General features: G+C 51.7%; 1 protein-coding gene across 2 annotated transcripts in view; it reads left to right on the top strand.

Moving 5' to 3' along the window:
• Window positions 1-13,297, top strand: part of FBLN1 (fibulin 1) — a 78,862-nt gene that overhangs the window by 15,593 nt on the left and 49,972 nt on the right. For both annotated transcript variants that reach the window (XM_030855649.3, XM_030855650.3), the window contains exons 3-5: window positions 6,048-6,183; window positions 8,306-8,477; window positions 13,144-13,203. In XM_030855649.3, the coding sequence (XP_030711509.1) occupies window positions 6,048-6,183; window positions 8,306-8,477; window positions 13,144-13,203 (368 nt within the window). The remainder of the gene's footprint in view (window positions 1-6,047; window positions 6,184-8,305; window positions 8,478-13,143; window positions 13,204-13,297) is intronic.

Raw genomic sequence — 13,297 nt, 5'->3', positions numbered from 1 at the left:
TGGGCGTTTGCTGCCCTTCGTCTCATTTCACCCTGTTCCTGATCCCATTTTACAGATGAGGAAACTGAGCTTTCCCCAGTACGCACAGCTGGTAGTTGATGGCCTTAGGACTTGAACCCAGATCTGCTTGCCTGGGGCGCAGAGGTTGAGGGGGAGGCGAGGGTATGAACGCATTCCATCACTTGACATCCGTTCATTTTCTCTGCCTCTAATCCGAGTCTAAGCTGCTTGGACGCTTGGAGCTGTGGGATGCTAGGTGGAGAGCTGCCATGGAAGGAATGTGCAGGGGGGGCTTGTCTGCCTCACTCTGGAGTTTTGCATTTGTGTTGGCATCGAGCAGAGACTGCTGCCTGCCAGCAGTGACGGAGGATGTAAATCTTGATTTAGGAAATTCTTGAAAAGTCGAAAGCATTATAGACCAAACAAAGGAAGGGAAGACGGGGCACTCGGATTGTTTGAATTGACTGGGAGACCACGCCGTTAGGATTTATGGCGCGTCTGATGAGTGAGAGCGAGAATCTTGGCTCCCGAGCGTGGCTTCGAGCTGGAAACGTCAGAGGGTGGCTGGCAGTTGCGGAGCGAAGCTGGGTGGTGAGCGCCAAGCGTTCTGTTTGCAGACTGGGCTCTGAGAGGCAGCCGGGCCCTGGGGACCCTCCTGGGCCGGCTTTCAGGCTGTGTGACTTGAGCCAACTTGGAACCTCAGTTTCCCCAAATGTAAAAGGAGGACAGCGATAGCTTCCTTTCAGGGTTGTGATAATGACCAAGGCTAGGGAAGCAACCGGGACCACCAGGCCAGGCTGTGGGGCTGTATGTGTCTGCTCGAGCCGCCAGCACATATCCCTCTGCCCGGACGGCTTAAACCACAGACATTTACTGTCTCACAGCCTGGCCGACAGAAGTCTGAGATCAAGGTCTCAACAGGGCTGGTTCCTCCTGGGGCGTCTCTCCTGGCCTGGGGATGCCACCTTCTCCCTATGTCCTCACGTGGTCTCCCCTCTCTGTGTGTCTGTGTCCTAATCTCTTATCCTATAAGGATGCCAGGCAGATTGCACTAGGGCCACCCTAACCTTAATTACCTCTTTAATGACCATTTAATCTCCAAATAAGTCACATTCGGAAGTCCTGGGGTTAGAACTTCAACATAGAATTGTGGGAGGCAGGGATACAATTCAACCCAAAACGGGGAGCCCTGTTTGTACATCAAAGGTTTACGAAGTGAGGCATCAGCCAGCTGACCCCTCAACAGACAGAAGGAGGAACTGAGGTCAGCGACTCAGTGGCCTCTGGGCCCCACCTGTGAATTTGGATTTTAGTCACAACTGAATTTGTTACTGACTTCTACTCACCAGTGTCTTGACTGGGCTTTGGAGGTATCTTGAACCCCCAGTGGGCTCCAGGCTCTAGAGAAACTACCTTCTTGGCTATGCAGCAGGCATTCGTGTTATGATCTACTTTTTTTTTTTTTTTTTGACAGTTATGTTTTATTTGGTGGACTTTCTGAGGACTTCAAGCCTGGGACACAGTCTCTCAGATAATGCTGAGAAAACTGTTCCAAAGAGGCAAGGGGGGAGCCAGGATATGTAGGAGTTTTTGCAACAAAAGACCAGGTAGTCGGAACATCGAGATTACGGTCCATGATCTACATTTTGGGCAGGGTTGTAAACTTCAGACGCACAGTCAGAGATTTCCTGAAACGTGAGTCATATCACCTGAATGGCCGAGAGGGAAGGTCTTCTCTCTTGGGGGCAGATATGGGTGCAAGTCCAGGTTCCCCCTGACCCCCGACATGTTTCCAGTGGGGCCCACTCACTTCATCACGTGGGACCCAAGGGAACTCTGGCTGGGTAGTGCGAGTTTCCATATGACAGGGTCCTCAAGACGTGTTATTCAACTCCCAGGACGCTGACTGCCAGCGATCGGCCTTTTGTTGCCCCGAGGCCCAGGGAGGCCGGTGGACTTGTCCCTGAACTCACGGCCAGGGGCTGCGTCTGTGTCCAAGGCCTCTTAGTGAGTTAGCTGCTGGGCTGCTGGGCTCTGACCGCACCCCGGTCCTGTTTCCCTAGGTGCTGCCTGCCCTGCACCCTTTCCTCTTTGTCAGTTAATGTCGGGGTCTGAACCCCATACCATCTGCAGAGGTCAGAGGCCAAGCTTGTGGTCTTGGGCTCAAAGTAAGATGCAGCTCATCTAAGAACACAACTGGGTTTTAATTCCAGGGGCAGCACTGGGTGCCACCGTAGGGGATGCTCCGGAGAACAAGAACCGCCCCCCGCCCCGCCCCAGCCCTCCATGCTTTCCTCGCCCGGTGGATGGGGACGGCACACGACAGATGACTCTGAGCCCCAAGTCAGAGCCACGGTGCTAGGATGAGCGGGGCCGTGTGCAGGGGGGAGTGACAAGCAGCGCAGCGATGCTGATAGCAGGGATTTTCTAACAAGTTCAGGGTTATCGTTTTTAATGAAGGCAGAGAAGGGAGAGAGCAGGTCAGAAATCCAATCTGTTTTAAGAGAGTCCTCTTACTAGTAATAGGTAAAAGATATAAGAAACAGGGCTTCCCTGGTGGCGCAGTGGTTGCGAGTCTGCCTGCCGATGCAGGGGACGTCGGGTTTGTGCCCTGGTCCGGGAGGATCCCACATGCCGCGGAGCGGCTGGGCCCGTGAGCCATGGCCGCTGAGCCTGCGCGTCCGGAACCTGTGCTCCGCAACGGGAGAGGCCACAACAGTGAGAGGCCCGCCTACCGCAAAAAAAAAAAAAAAAAGATACAAGAAACAGAGACCAGCGACCACCTGGTAACTCAGTAGTTCTGGTATCATTTTTCTTCTTTTGAAGTGGAATTCTGCCGGGATCTCCGGTTTTAAGTTCTCATTCATTTGGCAAATCTTTATTGATCTCAGTGCTGTTCTAAGCTCAGCATGAGGAGAATGGGATCACATGGGTGGGCAAGCCCCAGCCCGAGCCTCCAGGGTAGAGTCGAGGAAGGAAGGCACTGAGAGTTCTGTGGGGCCCAAGAGGCCTGGGGTTGGTGCCACTGGCAGACGAGGGGATTGGCAAGGACCGCAGAGGGGCCAGCCCCTCTCTGCACACATGGACTCCAGCTGGGCACGTTCGGCCTCTGCCTGAGCCTCTAACACATGACACGTTTGGGGGCGATCGTTTCCTCAACTCATGCATCGCCATGCCTTCTGGCCTCGACCAAGGGCCCATATGCCTTAGGACCCACATATAAATTTGCCTCGAACCTTGGGTTGAATTAAGCCCGCAAGTCTCTCGGAGGAATTTGGATACACACGGAGCCAAAACCTAAGGCAGATCCTCAGATGATGTTTTTCCGTCTACCAGTCACTCTCTGAACCCCTTCGTTTATTTATTTCACAAATCGTATTGAGGGCATTCTGGACAAGATGGAGATGAATCAGTGAACAAAATGGGCAAAATCTCTTCTACGGAGGATACAGATGACGGCATGGGAAAGTCTGTCGTTTGTAAGAAGGCACAAGGTGTCATGGGAACGGAAAACCCAGGGACAGGAGGCAGGGTCTCCTGATCAGGGCAGGTTTACAATTTTAAATAGAGCTGTCGGGGGACGCCTCGCTGAGAACAGACGTCTGAGCCAGCACCTGAAGGAGGTGAGCCAGGCAGCCAGGTGAATGCTTGTCCAAGTTGAAAGGCAGCAAGGGGAGAGCAGCTCTCTGGACGCCCAGCCCCACCAGGGTAGAACATAGTAACTGCTACCCCAGAAGCCCCCTGGTGTGGGAGGCTGAGCTTCCCCACCAGGCCATCCCTCTCCCCGTCCCTGAAGCCTCTGTACAGGTCTGGCACACAGTAGGGCCACAGCCACATTTTTTTAAAAATTGCATTAAAATATACATAACACAAATTGTGCCATCGTAACCATGTTTAGGTGTATAGTTCAGTGTATTCACATCACTCTATCGCCATCACCACCATCCATCTCCAGAACTTTTTCATCTTCCTAGTGCAACTCGTACCCATGAAAGAAAACCTCCTGCTTACTCCCCCTCCCCCAGCCCACCCCTTCTATCTTCCGTCTTTATGAATTTGACTCCGCTGGGTCCCTCATATAAGGGGAATCACAGTATTCCTCCTTTTGTGTCTGGCTTATTTCACTTAGCTTACTGTCCTCAAGGTTTATCCATGTTGTAACATGTGTCAAGGTTTCCTTCCTTGTTGAGGCCGAATCCAAGTCCATCATATGTACAGACCACATTTAGCTCATCTATTCCTTGATGGACGCTTGGGTTGCTCCCGTCTTCTGGCGATTATGAATCACGCTGCTGGGAATGTGGGTGTGCAAATATCTGTCTGAGTCACTGCTTTCGATTCTTTTGGGTTTATGCGCAGAAGTAGGATGGCTGGATCCTATGGTCATTCAATTTTTTTTTTTTTTTTTTTTGCGGTACGCGGGCCTCTCACTGCTGTGGCCTCTCCCGTTGCGGAGCACAGGCTCCGGACGCGCAGGCTCAGCGGCCATGGCTCACGGGCCCAGCCGCTCCGCGGCATGTGTGATCTTCCCGGACCGGGGCACGAACCCGTGTCCCCTGCATCGGCAGGCGGACTCTCAACCACTGCGCCACCAGGGAAGCCCCCTATGGTCATTCTATTTAAAATGTTTGGAGTACCTGCCATCCTGCACCATTTTACCTTCCCACCCACAGTGCATCGGGGCTCCCATTTTTCCACATCACTTGTTTCCTGTTCAGTCAATAAATATCTTTGAGTGAATGGATCAATGAATGCATATCTGCTTGCTCTCCCTGATAATGCGGTGAAATGCCGCCATTTGCAAATCCACTGAGAGCACAAGTGGATGTGTGGTAGCAGAGTACAGGCATATCTCATTTTATTGCTTTGAAGGTTGTGTGTTTTTTTTTCTTTACAAATTGAAGGTTTGTGGCAACTCCGCGTTGTTAGATGATGGTTAGCATTTTTTAGCAAGGAAGGTTTTTTTAATTAAGGTATGTATTGCTTTTTTAGACATAATGCTATTGTACACTTACTGGACTACAGTACAGTGTGAAGATAATTTTTATATGCACGAAGAAACCAAAAAATTCATGTGACTAACTTTATTGTGGTTGCCTGGAACCAAACCTGCAGTATCTCGGAGGTCTCTCTGCAGACAAATCCATCCTGGAGCCCGAGGGCAGTTCTAGAAGTTCACGGGAAGCCGAGTGCAGAGCTCTGGCCCCATAGGGTGGAGGCTGGGGGCCGAGGCAACCTGGCTGGCAGCACACGGAGCCCAGCGGGGCTCCTCCCTCTCCGGCCCAGTGCAGGTCTGACGGCTTCTCCTGCCCTTGGTGGCTCTGGCCAAAGCCAGGGTTATTTGGGGTCTGGTGGGAGCCACACCTGTGATCACACACCTCGCTTTCCGTCACCTGCCTGACCTCACCACCTGGAGCTGTGTCTGAGGGACCAAGCCTGGGAGGTGACGGTCCTTCTGGCGACATAAGCTTTTGTGCACGTGTGTCCTCGGATTTCCGAGGACCTTCCTCCCGGAGCCCTCAACGGGGCTGGGAGACGTGGCTGCCACGGCCCGGTGTCACCGTTGCCACCATCCCTCACTCCGTGGCCTTGGGCAGGCTACTCCACCTCTCTGGAGCTGTTTCCTCTGATTCCGGAAACTGGAGATGAGTGTTGGGAAGGATTCAACTTGATAAAGGATCAGAAGGTCTGGCCCAGAGTCAGCGATCAGCTGTTTTTGTTTTTTAAAATAGGTGGGAACTTTCTGTGGCTGGGGCTCAGAGGTCACAGAGGTGAACTGGAGCTCTGGCCACACAACTGGGGCTCTCGACTCCACTCCCAGATACCACCCTGCGTCCAGTCTTCCTAATTAAACACTGTTGGGCACCTTCTGTATGAAGGCGTTGTGTGTGTGTCTGTGGATGAGTGGAGGGGATGGGGAAGGGGGGACACCCAAAGATGACAGAGCTCCCATCCCCGAGGGGCTACTGCTTCCAGGCCCTGAGTACCAGCTGGTGGGCCCCCCGCCCCACAGAGCCCTTGGGCCAGCCTGCCCCCTCTGCCCACAGGATGGTCCAGGAGCAGTGCTGTCATAGCCAGCTAGAGGAGCTGCACTGTGCCACGGGCATCAACCTGGCCAACGAGCAGGACGGCTGCACCGTGCCGCATGGTGACAACACCAGCCTCGAGGCCATGTTCGTGAAGGTGAGGACCTGGGCCCCTCCCAGCTCAGCAGCCACTGCGTCAGCAGGAGGCCTGGGGCGCTCCTCCCTGCACCCCCGACCTCGATGCCTTTCCTTATGAACAGCGCATTGTGCTCAACTCGGGGGGGAGGAGGGACACTCAAGTCTCCCCACCTCCTCCAGTTTATTCAGTAAACCCTGGACAACACCCCGGGCCCTGTCCGACACCGGGGAAACAGGGATGGAGTGACCCAGCCTTGCCCTGAAGACTGCCAGTCCCGGGGCTTCAAACAGGAATGTGGAGGTCAGAGCAGGGGTTGTCTGGGCTCAGGGCCTTCTGAAGCCTCTTCTCAATTCAGATAGGCATTCCCCACCCCACTCTGGAGGCCCTCCAGCTTCTCTGCTCTCCCGAACTAGTCAGAGTTCAGGATGGGCCCCCGCCAACGCCTCTGATGACACGTGACCTCCATAACCGCCCTGGAAGAGAAAACTGAGGTTCAGAGAGGCCCACACTCCAAAGTGGCCTCTCAGCAGGGGTCCCTTCAGGACCAGCAAGGGAGGGATCTGGTGAGGCAGAGCTGGGAGTGTGGTCCATCTGGCCCAGAGGGAACCCTGCCCAAAGGTCAGCTATGAATGAAGGCCGTAATCCATCCTGGGACTCCAAGTCCGGGCCAGGTCACTCAGGACCCCTGTCACTGTGGAAGGCCTGCATCTTTGCATGGATGTGGAAAGGTTACCGAGAGCGTTCCCAGGTCTGAAGACTGCAAATAAACCAGGCTGTCCCTCTCTTGCCACCTACTGAGGGAGAAAAACAGCCCGACCAGAAGGCACTCAGGTTTGGAAAGTTAATTAACCTGGACATCTGGGTTTCTGTTGGAGGTGCCAGGTGACAAAGATGAATTCCCTGGAAGAAAGATGCCCCCGTTCCCAGTTAGGAAGGCCCTGCAGTAATTTCAAGGAGCAAGCATTGGAATGAAGTCTGGATCCCGAGACGGGGTGTGTGGGTTCCTTTCCGGGGATTCTCTTTCCACGCAGGTCGGAATGTGTAGGGAGATTCCACGTAGAGGAGCTGTGGGTCCAGAGCCCCTCTGCCCGCCCCTCAGCCTTTGTGGGCTTTCATGGGAGGAGGCTTCTGGTGTGAGAGAGCTGGCGGCGGGGGCGAGGGGGGTTGATCTGGTCAAGGGGGCCTAGGAGCCAGGACCTTATGTGTTCAGTGACTGCCTCCCAGGAAGGGTTGGGGCTCTGCAGACGCTGTCTGCCCCGCAGACACTTCCGCCAGTGTCCCCCGACTTGAGAGAAAGGCATGGAACTTTCTAAGGGGAGTGGAAACGGATGGCTTTGGCAGATGCGTGGTCTGTGTTTCCGGGAAGGGTGCCTCATGGCCTAAAAGGTGGGGGAGGTAACTGAGGCTCCCACTCTTTCCGGCAGCAGAGGCTGTAGAATGAGCGGATGGGAGACCCGTCAACCTCTACGAGACTCAAGCAAAGCCACCCCTCCTCTGTTCCTGCTGTGGACCTTCTGGAAAGCTCTTATGCTTTTCTTAGAATGATAAGGACTGAAATGGGGCTTTTCATGTGCCCCGGTGAATGTTGTCCCTGGGATTCAGCTGTGACTTTTGGAAACACTGGGGTCCAGGTGACAGGCAGCAACTCTGTTCCTCACTTGATGACCAGGCTTGAGGTTCCCTTCCTGCTGCTTGAACCACCCTCACTCAGTGCGGGAAGAGACGAGGTGCATATTCATCCTTCCAGGCGTGGTAGAGAAATCTCAGACCACGCAGAAGTCATGGACCCTTAGGGAGCTCTTGTGTGAGCCCCAGAAGGCCCTCTCCTAACCCCCTCTTCCTGGAGGTGGAAGCTGGGCCGGCAGGGATGTTGGGGGGCAGTCAGGTATCATGGAGCGTGTGCTGGGATAAGGCCCTTTAAGGTTCCTTTCAAGATCAGGACCTGCGAGATTTGGGGGCAGCAGGCTTCGGGCCTGGATTGCTTTGCTGTTTCCTGCCAACATGTAGAAGATGCAGCCCAGGTCAGGCACATGTCATCACCGTCCAGGGAGCATTAACACGGCGGGGCTGAGAGGTCCGTGGGGATCCACTGTGTCCTGTGTCTGGCTTCCCCAACGGGAGTCTCCTCCTGTGTTTGCAGAGGTGCTGCCATTGCTGCCTGCTGGGAAGGGCGGCCCAGGCCCAGGGTCAGAGCTGCGAGTACAGCCTCATGGTCGGCTACCAGTGTGGGCTGGTCTTCCGGGCATGCTGTGTCAAGGGCCAGGAGACAGCAGAGTTTGCCCCGGGGGACGTTGGGGACCTTCAAGAAGCAGGTAATTACCCCCTTTCTTCCCTCTTGGGCAGTGCAATTAGTTAAGGTCATCCAGAGAAACAGAACCAATAGGACTTGGAGACAGAGAGACATTTTAAGAAATTGGTTCACACAGTTGTGAGGGCTGCCAGGTCTGAAATCTGCAGGATGGGCCCACTGGCCAGGGACCCAGGGGAGAGCTGATGTTGCAGCTCGAGTCCAAAGGCCGTCTGCTAGCAGGGTTCCTTCTTACTTGGGAGAGGTCACTCTTTCTCTTAAGGCCTTCACCTGATTGGACGAGGCCCACCCACATGATGGAGGGCAATCTGCTTTACTCAAAGTCTGCTGATTTCAATGTCAAACTCATCTAAAAAATACCATCACAGCCATATCCAGACTAGCGCTGGACCAAATATCTGGGCACCGTGGCCCAACCAAGGTGACACATAAAATTGACCATCACAGGCAGTGTGGGCACGTACATTTACCATCATCTTAACTCAGAAGAGACGGGTTCTAGTTGTCAGAGCAGTGTCACGTTTGTCACTGTCCTGGAGTGAAACTGAGGACTTGGGATCTGGGATCTGACAAATCTGTGTTCATGTCCCTGTCCTGACATGTATTTGGGGGGCAAACTGGTGTATCCAGGCCTCAGTTCCCTCATCTGTGAAAAGGGGATAATTAGAGTCCTACGTCCTCAGGTTGCTGGGATTAAATGGGAGAAGGGGTATAAAGGGTTTGCCATCACATTTCGTCCCATCCCTCCAACCGCCTTGGGCAGCGTGGGTGGCCGGCCGTGCTTTTGTTTCACAGAGGAGGACCTGACACTCAGGATCACGTGGCCAGGGGACTTCCCTGGTGGTCCAATGGTTAAGACTTCGCCTTCCAATGCAAGGAGTGCAGGTTCGATCCCTGGTCGGGGAGCTAAGATCCCACATGCCTTGGGGCCAAAAAACCAAAACATAAAACAGAAGCAACAGTGTAACAAATTCAATGGAGACTTTAAAAATAGCCCACCTCAAAAAAACCCAAAAATCTTTAAAAAAAAAATCACAATTATTAAAAAAAAAACGATCACGTGGCTGACATACAGAGGAGGGGGAGCGCTGGCCTTCCGATGCCTGGCCAGTGCCACCTCTCCATCTGGAGCTGAGGCAGGGGGCACCAGTCGTTAATAGCAGGGGCAACACTCATTAATAGCAGGCTGTGAGCATTCAAACACTAGATATTTATTCAGCAAAGGGGCAGATGACCCCAAGAGCAGCTTCAAGAGGGCTCCCAGCTGTGTGTCCACCAGTTCAGTCTCCACCCTCCATTTGTCGGAAGCCACATAAATCCTGAAACCTTGGGGCTTCATGATTCAGTTACATGGTTCAGGAAACTTCTTGGTTGTCTAATCATCTCTTCCACTTATGCAATGGTTTCCTGTGCCATAATGGAAAGAGCCCTGGAAAATTTCAAGCATCTGCTCTGCCCCAAGCTTGCTGCGTGACTGGGACCTTTGCCTTCTCACTCTGAGCTCCGTCTGCCCTCTGTTAAAAATGGGAAAGGGGCAGGAAGGGGCTCGGAAGGGCGAGCTCACAGACCAGTGAGTCAGGCCATCCATTCATGTGGCTTTGGGGTCCTCGGTCCAACGACCAGGCTTTCATTCTTTGTTTTGATTTCTCAAGTCCAGGGCCCCATGGCCGCCGTGGGGCTGATTTCAGATATTTTAGTCATAAAGGGGGATTGGAACCACATTCTGGCTCCTTCCTTGACTTTTGAAATCATGGATGACATTTTCACTTTAAACAAACTCAAATTCTTCATACTGATGGAGGATTTCTCCTGTGTCTCCAGGGAGGACTTTTGTTGATTTATGTCTTGTTTCCTTAATGATCTCTGAGCTTTTCTGTTGCTCCAGATGTCTTATTTCTCCCTTGTCTTTTATCTGCTTCATTTCTTGCCTCAGACTTTCCTCAGTGTCTCTATGAGGACTTCCCTGTGTTTCCTCCTCACCCAGACACAGACCTGCTTTCCTGTCTTCCACTGACATTTATTGTGGGCCTACTGTGTGCTACCGTAGCGGGCCCGCAGACCAGTGCTGGCCTGCAACAAAACAAGTGCAGAAGTTGGGAGTAAGCTTTTAGAAACTTCTATAAGCATTTGATAGAGTAACATGTCTGTTTAAATATAAAATTGGGACTTACATGTCTGTTTTCTTATCTTAGTTTTTCTAATAATCTATATTATAAGTGATCAAAGTATTGGTCTAAGATGGGGGAAAGAACCCTGTTCCTTTGGGATGAACTGTGCTAGGGCGTATCTTGGTTATGTCCATTCTACAGATTGGGAGACTGAGGCTGTGGAAGCCTCAGTTCAAGATTCCTTTTCTGGCATTCTTTGCCAGGCTTGCTGGCTCCTGAAAAATGCTGTGGAAATCTTGATGACCTCATCACCTGAGTGATAAATAGTTTCTCATGAGTCCTCCTGGCCTTCTTACCATGAGTCCTTTGGAGGATGAGGTCTGGACACCCTGGCCTGTGCCTGGCACATGGCAGGGACTTGGGCTTTGCTGGGATGGAGTGCACCAAGTGAATGAAGAGTCCCCAAGTTAAACATACTTTTTTTTTCTTTTTTTCTCTCTTTTTTAAAAATTGAAGTATAGTTGATTTACAGTGTTGTGTTAATTTCTGCTGCACAGAAAAGTGATTCAGTTATACACACACACACACACACACACACACACACACACATTCTTTTCCATGTTCTTTTCCATTGTGGTTTATCCCAGGATATTGAATATAGCTCCCTGTGCTCTACAGTAGGGCCTTGTTGTTTATTCATTCTCTATCTAATAGCTTACATCTGCTAACCCCAACCTCCCACTCCATCCCCCCCACCCCCCTCCCCCTTGGCAACCACAAGTCTGTTCTCTATGTCCGAGAGTCTGTGTCTGTTTCATAGATAGGTTCATTTGCGTCATATTTTAGATTCCGCATGTAAGTGATATCATATGGCATTTGTCTTTCTCTTTCTGACCTGCTTCACTTAGTATGATCATCTCTAGTTGCACCGACATTAAACCTTCTGAGCAGAGGTGCTCCCGGCCTCCTAACCGAGAGACGACTCACACCCTGAGTGTCTCTGGCTTAGCTCCTCCCTAGCTGAAAAACTCTTCGGATTATTTAGGAAGCCTTACCATATCTTAATAACCCCTAAAAAATAACACCTTATGCGTAGTTAGTGTCTATAAATTATGTTGCGCTGAAACTTACAGCAGAATTACTAATATGTGTCTTTCTCCTGATGTCTGCTTTTCCAGTGTGTGTGTATCATGTGCTCACTGTAGGCATTTTAGAAGACACGGGAAGGTAGAAGGAAGAGGAAGTCAACATGGAGATAAATATGGTTTCCATTAGGTCACGTTTCCTTCCAGTCTTTTTTCTGCCTCTCTTGGCTTCTCTTGTGTAGGTGTGGCTGTGCTGGGGATACCTTTGCTTTATGCTTTCCCCCCCCAGCGTTGTAATGTAATGGCTGTTGGATTGTGATTGAATTGTGGTCACTGTCATTCCATCTTGCGGAAGGTCCTCATCCGCAGAGCACTTGGGTTTTCAAGTATTCTAGGAATTCTGGGGTCTACCCACCCAGGTTAGAAGGACTAATCCGTTTCTTCTATACCAGAATTGCCAAGGGAATACAACCCTTTAAAATGAGGGCCCAGGTCTCCCGCTGGGTCCCTCTCTATCCTGTTGTAATTACTGAGAGGAGGGGCCTTGTCTGTGCCGAGGGCTTGACCCTCAGAGCAGATACTCAGATACCTTTGTTGAATGAACTGAGTGAGTGACTGTTGATGTCCGGCACTACATTGAGCTTTGCAGGCAAAGTGTATAAAATAAGTGAATTCATTTCCTGCTGTAATAAAGCACCACAGACTGGGGAGCTTAAACCACAGACATGTGTTGTCTCACAGTCTGGAGGCCAGAAGTCCGAGACCGAGGTGTCGGCAGGGCCGGCTGCTTCTGAGGCCTCTGGGAGCATCTGCTCCAGGCTTCTCTCCCAGCTGCTGGGAGCATGAGGTATGCCTTGGCTTGTAGATGGCTGTCTTCTCCCTGTTTCTTCACACCTCTTTTCCTCTGCGTGTCTGTCACTGAGTCCCAATTTCCCCTTTTTGTAAGGACACTCAGCATTGGATTAGGGCCCACGCTAATGACCTCATCTTAACTTAATTGTCTGCAATGACCCTTCTCCAAACTAAGGTCACATTTCCAGGTACTGGGGATGAGGACTGCAACATCTTCTGGGGTTTGGGGGGGGTGGGACACAATTCAACCTGTAGCCATACGCTTTTACCAGGTGCATTGTTTTCGGTTTGGAAGACGTGACTTAGTTTATAGTAGGGCCGTGACTGCATTTGCAGAAATATTTGAGTAATGTGGACAATGTAACCACACTCAGCATTAAGTTGATGACTACAGACAGACCCTTGTGCCAGTGCTGTTTCTGTTATAATAGATCTTTTAGAGATTTGGCTACATTTATAAGTGTGACTCTGTTTTTAAAAAGGATAAAATGAACACTGAGCTTTTTATAAGATGTACCAACAGGCGTTACTGCGTGATATTTACAAGAGAAGATGCTCGGCGTTGCCTCTGTGTTAACGTGGGCACTGTGTGTGGACAAACCTGTGTTTGCCTCTTCCCCCTCAGCTAAGGTCTCTGAGATCGAGGAGGGACAAGAGGACCCCTACCTGAATGACCGCTGCCGAGGTGAGACTGGCCCCCCCCCCCACCCCAGGACTAGCTGGTGGTTAATGAAGCCCGAGGGGAAGTCAGTGCTAATCTCGCTGGGAGCCTGACCGCA

Source organism: Globicephala melas, chromosome 10, assembly GCF_963455315.2.
Source record: "Globicephala melas chromosome 10, mGloMel1.2, whole genome shotgun sequence".
In the NCBI taxonomy this organism is placed as follows: domain Eukaryota; kingdom Metazoa; phylum Chordata; class Mammalia; order Artiodactyla; family Delphinidae; genus Globicephala; species Globicephala melas.
Note: the sequence above shows the minus strand (reverse complement) of the source record. Positions and strands in the feature narration are given on the sequence as shown.